At 53.8% G+C, this 6834-nt stretch overlaps 1 protein-coding gene across 1 annotated transcript; it reads right to left on the bottom strand.

Moving 5' to 3' along the window:
• Window positions 1-723: 723 nt before the first annotated feature.
• On the bottom strand, window positions 724-6117 carry Tchh (trichohyalin). Its single transcript, XM_090340976.1, has 2 exons — window positions 5980-6117; window positions 724-5287 (listed from the first exon to the last, which is right to left on the bottom strand). The coding sequence occupies exons 1-2, from the start codon at window positions 6115-6117 to the stop codon at window positions 800-802; spliced, it is 4626 nt and encodes a 1541-aa protein (XP_090197102.1). The 3' UTR covers window positions 724-799.
• Between the last annotated feature and the right edge of the window lie 717 nt (window positions 6118-6834).

Raw genomic sequence — 6834 nt, 5'->3', positions numbered from 1 at the left:
CATAGAGCAACACAGAGATGCTTACAGGATCTTGAGTAGGTTCCTGCTCAGCTAAACAAAAGCAGCAATATTCTCAAACTCATCAGAACTCGAGGGAATAGGACTGAGCATTAAAAACTACACAGTTTTAAAACTTTGAGTTTGGAAGTATGAGGAAACACCCTGACTTTGCTTCATGAAATTTTAAGTGTTTCAAGTGGGGTTAAGTATAAAAATATCTAATCTCAAGTTCTAAATTTTCAAGTTAAAACATAAATTCACAAGGAATTTTTCTGCAGATGGAATTGGAGGTGGTAAAAATTCACTTATTTGATAGAATTGATGTTAATTATGACAAAAAGAAATTACTTGAAGGTAAAGATGAATGAAATTTAGGTCCAAGTGAAAATATTAACTTAAAAAAATCTGTGAACTCTCCACAAGATGACCAACCATTAAAATTATTTTAAAATTATTGACCAAAGTCTTAAATTGTATTATTCTTGTTATTGCTAAAGCAAGAAATCAACGTGTTCCTCATACAAATCTCCCAATACAAATCAATGACTTAAGTATTTAATGGACACATGTGGTCCAATGAGTAGACACCTGGCCATGAAGAACTACCTGAGGAAGAATAAAAGACAGGAGTACAAAGGAATGGAGTAAGTGTAACAGAAGATTTTGGAAGAAAAGACACATTCTAACACCAGAGAGTTTTCCCACAACCAGAAACATGTAAGTTATAACTTGGTACGCTGTGTTTCTCCTTTCCTTTGGCTTGATGTGTTGGCAGGTGTCAGGATGTCGGCGACATCTCTTAGGAGCGGTATTGGGACCTTTGCTCTTGGATGTACTCGTAGAGAGGGCTGGAGCGCACGGGAACGTGGGCAAACTGGCTTCTGCCAGGCTCCAGGACCTGCGGGCGATTCTTGCCTTCCTGGAATTGTTTCTCCCGGACTTGGCGACGCCTCTGCTCCTCTTCCTCCTGGCGGCGGATCTGCTCTTCCCGCCGCAGTTCCCTTTCCTGGCGACCTCCGTTCTCTCGGGCAAACTGCTCTTCCCTCCGGTACTGGCGCGCTCGCTCCTGGCGCAGCTGCTCCTCCCGCTCCTGGCGCAGCTCCTGCTCCTCTTGGAGTTTTCGGTCACGACCACGCCGCAGCTGTCGCTCGAGCTCCTGACTGCGAAGCTGCAGCTCCTCGCGTTCCTGGCGCAGCTGCTCCTCCCGTCGGAATTTCCCGTCTCGTTCCTGGCGCAGCTGCTGATCGCGTTCCTGACGGAGCTCTGGCTCCCCGCGGAACTCTCGGCCCCGGCCCCGTTCCTGGCGGCGCAGCTGCTCTTCCTCCCGCTCTTGGCGGAGCTCCTCCTCCCGTTCCCGAAGGAGCAGCTCCTCCTGTCGGAACTCTCGGCCCAGTGCCTGGCGGCGCAGCTGGTCCTCTTCCCGTTCCCGGCGCGGCTCCCGCACCTCTTGGAATTTTCTGTCACGATCCTGGCGCAGCTGCTGCTCGCGTTCCTGACGGAGCTCTGGCTCCCTACGGAACTCCCGGTTCCGTTCCTGGCGGCGCAGCTGCGCTTCCTCCTGCTCTCGGACTTCCAGAAATTTCCGGTCGCGTTCCCTGCGGAGCTCCTGCTCTTCCCTTTCCTGACGCAGGGCCTGCTCCTCTTGGAATTTTCGGTCGCGATCACGGCGCAGCTGTTGTTCTTCTCTTTCCAGGCGCAGATCCTGTTCCCTGCGGAATTTCCTGTCCCGTTCCTGGCGCAGCTGCTCTTCCTCCCTTTCCAGGCGCAGGTCTTGTTCCCTGCGGAATTTCCTGTCCCGTTCCTGGCGCAGCTGCTCTTCCTCCCTTTCCAGGCGCAGGTCTTGTTCCCGTCGGAATTTCCTGTCCCGTTCCTGGCGCAGCTGCTCTTCCTCCCTTTCCAGGCGCAGATCCTGTTCCCCGCGGAATTTTCGGTCCTGTTCTGGGCGGCGCAGCTGTTCTTCCTCCCTTTCCAGGCGCAGGTCTTGTTCCCGTCGGAATTTCCTGTCCCGTTCCTGGCGCAGCTGTTCTTCCTCCCTTTCCAGGCGCAGCTCTTGTTCCCTGCGGAATTTCCTGTCCCGTTCCTGGCGGCGCAGCTGCTCTTCCTCCTCCTCCTGCTGCAGCTCTTGTTCCCGTCGGAATTTTCGGTCCTGTTCTGGACGGCGCAGCTGCTCTTCCTCCTCCTCCTGCTGCAGCTCTTGTTCCCGTCGGAACTTCCTGTCTCGCTCTTGGCGGCGCAGCTGTTCTTCCTCCCTTTCCTGGCGCAGCTCTTGTTCCCTGCGGAATTTCCTGTCCTGTTCCAGGCGGCGCAGCTGCTCTGGTTCCGGCCGGAGGTCTTCACGGAACTGCCGGTCCCGCTCCTGGCGGCGCAGCTGCTGCTCCTCCCTCTCTTGGCGCAGCTGTTTCTCTTCCCTCTCCTGGCGTAGATCCTGCTCTCTGCGGAATTTTCTGTCGCGTTCACGGCGCGGTTGCTCTTCCTCCCTTTCCTGGCGCAGTTCTTCTTGGAATTTTCTGTCCCGATCACGGCGCAGCTGCTGTTCACGTTCCTGCCGGAGTTCTTCCTCCCCACGGAATCTCCGGTCGCGCTCCTGGCGGCGCAACTGCTCCTCCTCCTGTTCCCGGCGAAGCTCACGGCGCAGTTGCTCTTCCTCTCTTTCCTGGCGCAACTCTTGTTCCCTGCGGAATTTCCTGTCGCGCTCCTGGCGGCGCAGCTGCTCTTCCTCCCTTTCCAGGCGCAGGTCTTGTTCCCGTCGGAATTTCCTGTCCCGTTCCTGGCGGCGCAGCTGCTCTTCCTCCTCCTCCTGCTGCAGCTCTTGTTCCCGTCGGAATTTTCGGTCCCGTTCCTGGCGGCGCAGCTGCTCTTCCTCCTCCTCCTGCTGCAGCTCTTGCTCCCGTCGGAATTTTCGGTCCCGTTCCTGGCGGCGCAGCTGCTCTTCCTCCTCCTCCTGCTGCAGCTCTTGCTCCCGTCGGAATTTTCGGTCCCGTTCCTGGCGGCGCAGCTGCTCTTCCTCCTCCTCCTGCTGCAGCTCTTGTTCCCGTCGGAATTTTCGGTCCTGTTCTGGGCGGCGCAGCTGTTCTTCCTCCCTTTCCAGGCGCAGGTCTTGTTCCCTGCGGAGTTTCCTGTCCCGTTCCTGGCGGCGCAGCTGCTCTTCCTCCTCTTCCTGCTGCAGGTCTTGTTCCCTGCGGAATTTCCTGTCCCGCTCCTGGCGGCGCAGCTGCTCTTCCTCCCTTTCCTGGCGAAGCTGTTCCTCCCGCCGGAACTTCCTGTCTCTATCTTGGCGCAGCTGCTCTTCCTCCCTTTCCTGGCGAAGCTGTTCCTCCCGCCGGAACTTCCTGTCTCTATCTTGGCGCAGCTGCTCTTCCTCCCTTTCCTGACGCAGCTGCTCCTCCTGTTGGAATTTCCTGTCGTTCTCTTGGCGGCGCAGCTGCTCTTCCTCCCTTTCCAGGCGCAGCTCTTGTTCCCTGCGGAATTTCCTGTCGCGCTCCTGGCGGCGCAGCTGCTCTTCCTCCCTTTCCAGGCGCAGGTCTTGTTCCCTGCGGAATTTCCTGTCCCGTTCCTGGCGCAGCTGTTCTTCCTCCCTTTCCAGGCGCAGGTCTTGTTCCCTGCGGAATTTCCTGTCCCGTTCCTGGCGGCGCAGCTGCTCTTCCTCCTCCTCCTGCTGCAGCTCTTGTTCCCGTCGGAATTTTCGGTCCTGTTCTGGGCGGCGCAGCTGTTCTTCCTCCCTTTCCAGGCGCAGGTCTTGTTCCCGTCGGAACTTCCTGTCTCGCTCTTGGCGGCGCAGCTGTTCTTCCTCCCTTTCCTGGCGCAGCTCTTGTTCCCGTCGGAATTTCCTGTCCCGTTCCTGGCGGCGCAGCTGCTCTTCCTCCCTTTCCAGGCGCAGCTCTTGTTCCCGTCGGAATTTCCTGTCCCGTTCCTGGCGGCGCAGCTGCTCTTCCTCCTCCTCCTGCTGCAGCTCTTGTTCCCGTCGGAATTTCCTGTCCCGCTCCTGGCGGCGCAGCTGCTCTTCCTCCCTTTCCTGACGCAGCTGCTCTTCCCGTCGCAGTTTCCCGTCGCGATCTCCACGCAGCTCCTCCTCCCTTTCCTGGCGCAGCTCCTGTTCCTCCTGACGGAGGGATTTCCCGTCGCGCTCCTGGCGGCGCAGCTGCTCTTCCTCCTGTTGTTCACCGCGACGCAGCTTCTGCCTTTCCAGTTCCTCCTCCAGGGCCTCCCGCTCCTGCGGGCGTCTTCCGTCTTCTCTTTCCAGTCTGCGCAGCTGCTCTTGTCGCCCGCGCTGCAGCCGCTCTTCCTCACGCTGCTGCTCCCGCTGGCCGGGCTGGGCGTAGAGCACCTGGCGCCGTCCCCGGCTTTCTTCCTCTAGTCGCCACCCCCAGCCTTGTTGGCGCCGCGGCTCCTCCTCGTCACCGTAGAATCGTTGCTGCGGTTCCAGGCGCTCCTCTGCCCGAAGCTGCAGCTCCCGCTTCTCTGCCTGCCGCTGCCACGTGAAGTCTCCGCGCTGCTGCTGCTGCTCCTCCTCCTCCGGCTCCAGCAGCCGCCTCCTCTCTTCCTGGCGGAACCTCTGCTCCTCCTGCCTGCCAGGCTTGGAGTAGACCTTGCTCTGGCGGGCTTCCGCCTCGCTCTCCAGCTGCCGCTGCCACCTCAGGACGCCGGTGTCGTCGCGCACCGCCTCGGCCTTCTGCCTCTCCTGCTCCAGCCTCTCCTCCTCCTGCTCGAGGCTCTGCAGCCGCCTCTCCTCCGGCTCCCGCCGCAGCTCCGCCTGCTCGCGTCTGGGCTCCTGGCGCGCGCGCTGCTCCTGCCTCCCGCGCCGGTACTGTTCCTTTTCCTCGGCGAACTCTAAGGCGTCCCGACCCTTGCGCCGCAGCTGCTCGTCCTCCGCACGGCGCTCTTCCACGGCTCGTCCCTCTCGCCTTTGCAGCCTCGGCTCCCGGTCTAGACGCTGGCTACCGAGCTGCTCCAGCCTCTCCTGCTTCCCCCTCTGCTCCCCTTCCTCAGCGCGCTCCCTCTCCAGTTCTTGACTCTTCTGCCAGCTTCGGCGGCTGGGTTCTTCATCGACTTGTCTGTCCCGGGTCTCGAATCTTCTTTGGTCTTCTTGCCTACGATCTTGTAATAGGTCTCCCTTTCCCTCGCGCTGGGCTGGCTTCTCCTCTTCTAGCCTCACAATCTGGCCGAGAGTGTAATAAGCCTGAGCCACCTTGAAAACGATCAGGAGGAATTCATTGAAATCCACGTGATCGTTGGCATCGCGATCCAGAAGTTCCAGAATCGTCTCTGCCGTCTCGGTGTCATGTGGTCTCTGTGAAAAGATTAAAAAACAACAATGTACTACTTACAGGTAGTAAAGTTTCATCCTCATAGATATTTTAAGCTATGCTGACACTTCTTGAGACATTCAGAACAGTTGCAAGAATGCCTAGTGTATGCGGTTTTTCTCCCCATCTAATACGTGAACCTCACTGCAAAGCATACATTTGTAGAAAGGTTTGCATATTGTAATTTAGTGCTGGGAGTTAAAGAATAAACTCATCTTTGAGAAATAAAACTGAAACTTTATGAAGATTTTCAACAGTAACTTCTGCTCAAATAGTCTGTACTTCTGATTTTGGTTTCAAGTCCATGTTTGAAAACAAAATAAGATTTTTTGGGGGCAAGATTATTATAGTATAGAACAACTGATTTCAGTTCTTGAAATTTGGAGGCAAAATTAAGTTCCTTGAATTTAATTTGATTTGACATCTTTGGTAGTGACTGCTCATGAACAGTTCATTCCCATGGCAGTTCCATCAAGCACATGAAATACCTGCTAACAACTTCTTTAATACTCAGACTGCAGTGTCAGTGAAATAACTTTAAATTCAGAAATGAAGGAATCTGCAATGTATACCTGCCATGTTATAAAATGAGTACAGGTCATCATTCCTTGCTCTGGTATCATGAGAAGAAAAGTCTTAGCCCTAAATTCATAGAGATTTCCTTGCTAGTTTTTACCTGAATGACAGCTCCAAATTCCCTTTCAAGGAGGTTCTTCAGGTCTTTCTTGCTTAGTGATGCACCATCATAATCATGAGAGGCATATTGATAGAAAACTTCAGTGATATCACAGATGCTTTGCAGAAGTGGAGACATTTTTTTTCCTTTCTTCAAGTTCAAGTAAACCTAGAACAAATAAAATATGATCCTGAATGAAATTTGTGTCTGCTTTTACAAAAGTTTCATGCATATGTATTAGGTAGATTTTCAAATATATTGGATTTTTCAGCAGTGCTTTCAGCCTGGGATCTTAGAGCATTTTATTTTTGGATGCTGTCATGTAGGAAAAGGAAGAGAGGTTCAGATTGTTCCCTGTAGTCAGTTTTTCATCATCTAATCTGGTTTACTTATGCTCTTTTGTTTCCTGCTCTCCAGAGCTTTGAGAGAGAGAGAAAGAGAGGGAAGGAAAGAGATAGAGATAGATAGAAAGAGAGAGAGAGAGAGAGAGAGAGAGAGAGAGAGAGAGAGAGAGAGAGAGAGAGAAGGAATTTAAATTGGATACATTAAGTTTGCTACTCTAAAGCTGTTTCTTGGGGCTGGGAGTTTGGCCTAGTGGTAGAGTGCTTGCCTAGCATGCACAAAGACCTGGGTTCGATTCCTTGGTACCACATACATAGAAAAAAGCCAGAAATGGTGCTGAGGCTCAAGTGGTGAAGGAAGTCTTGAGACTACCTTAAAATGAATAGCTAATTGTGCCAGCAAAACATGTGACAGCAGTTAGAATACTGAGAAGGGAACATGAATTCCCCAATTATACTCATAGGAGATCTAGAAATATAATTCATAAGTCACAAGTTGTAGGACTGTACACTT

This window comes from Megascapheus bottae, chromosome 10 (genome assembly GCF_031878675.1).
Source record: "Megascapheus bottae isolate mThoBot1 chromosome 10, mThoBot2.hap1, whole genome shotgun sequence".
Lineage (NCBI taxonomy): Eukaryota > Metazoa > Chordata > Mammalia > Rodentia > Geomyidae > Megascapheus > Megascapheus bottae.
The sequence above is the reverse complement of the archived record's forward strand: the minus strand, read 5'-3'. Positions and strand labels throughout refer to the sequence as shown.

Excerpts from the sequence above, each read along its gene's own strand:
- Tchh (XM_090340976.1), bottom strand. The coding sequence starts at position 6,117 with ATGTCTCCACTTCTGCAAAGCATCTGTGATATCACTGAAGTTTTCTAT. Across the intron at positions 5,288-5,979 it reads AATTTGGAGCTGTCATTCAG|AGACCACATGACACCGAGAC; the intron begins GTAAAAACTAGC and ends ATCTTTTCACAG.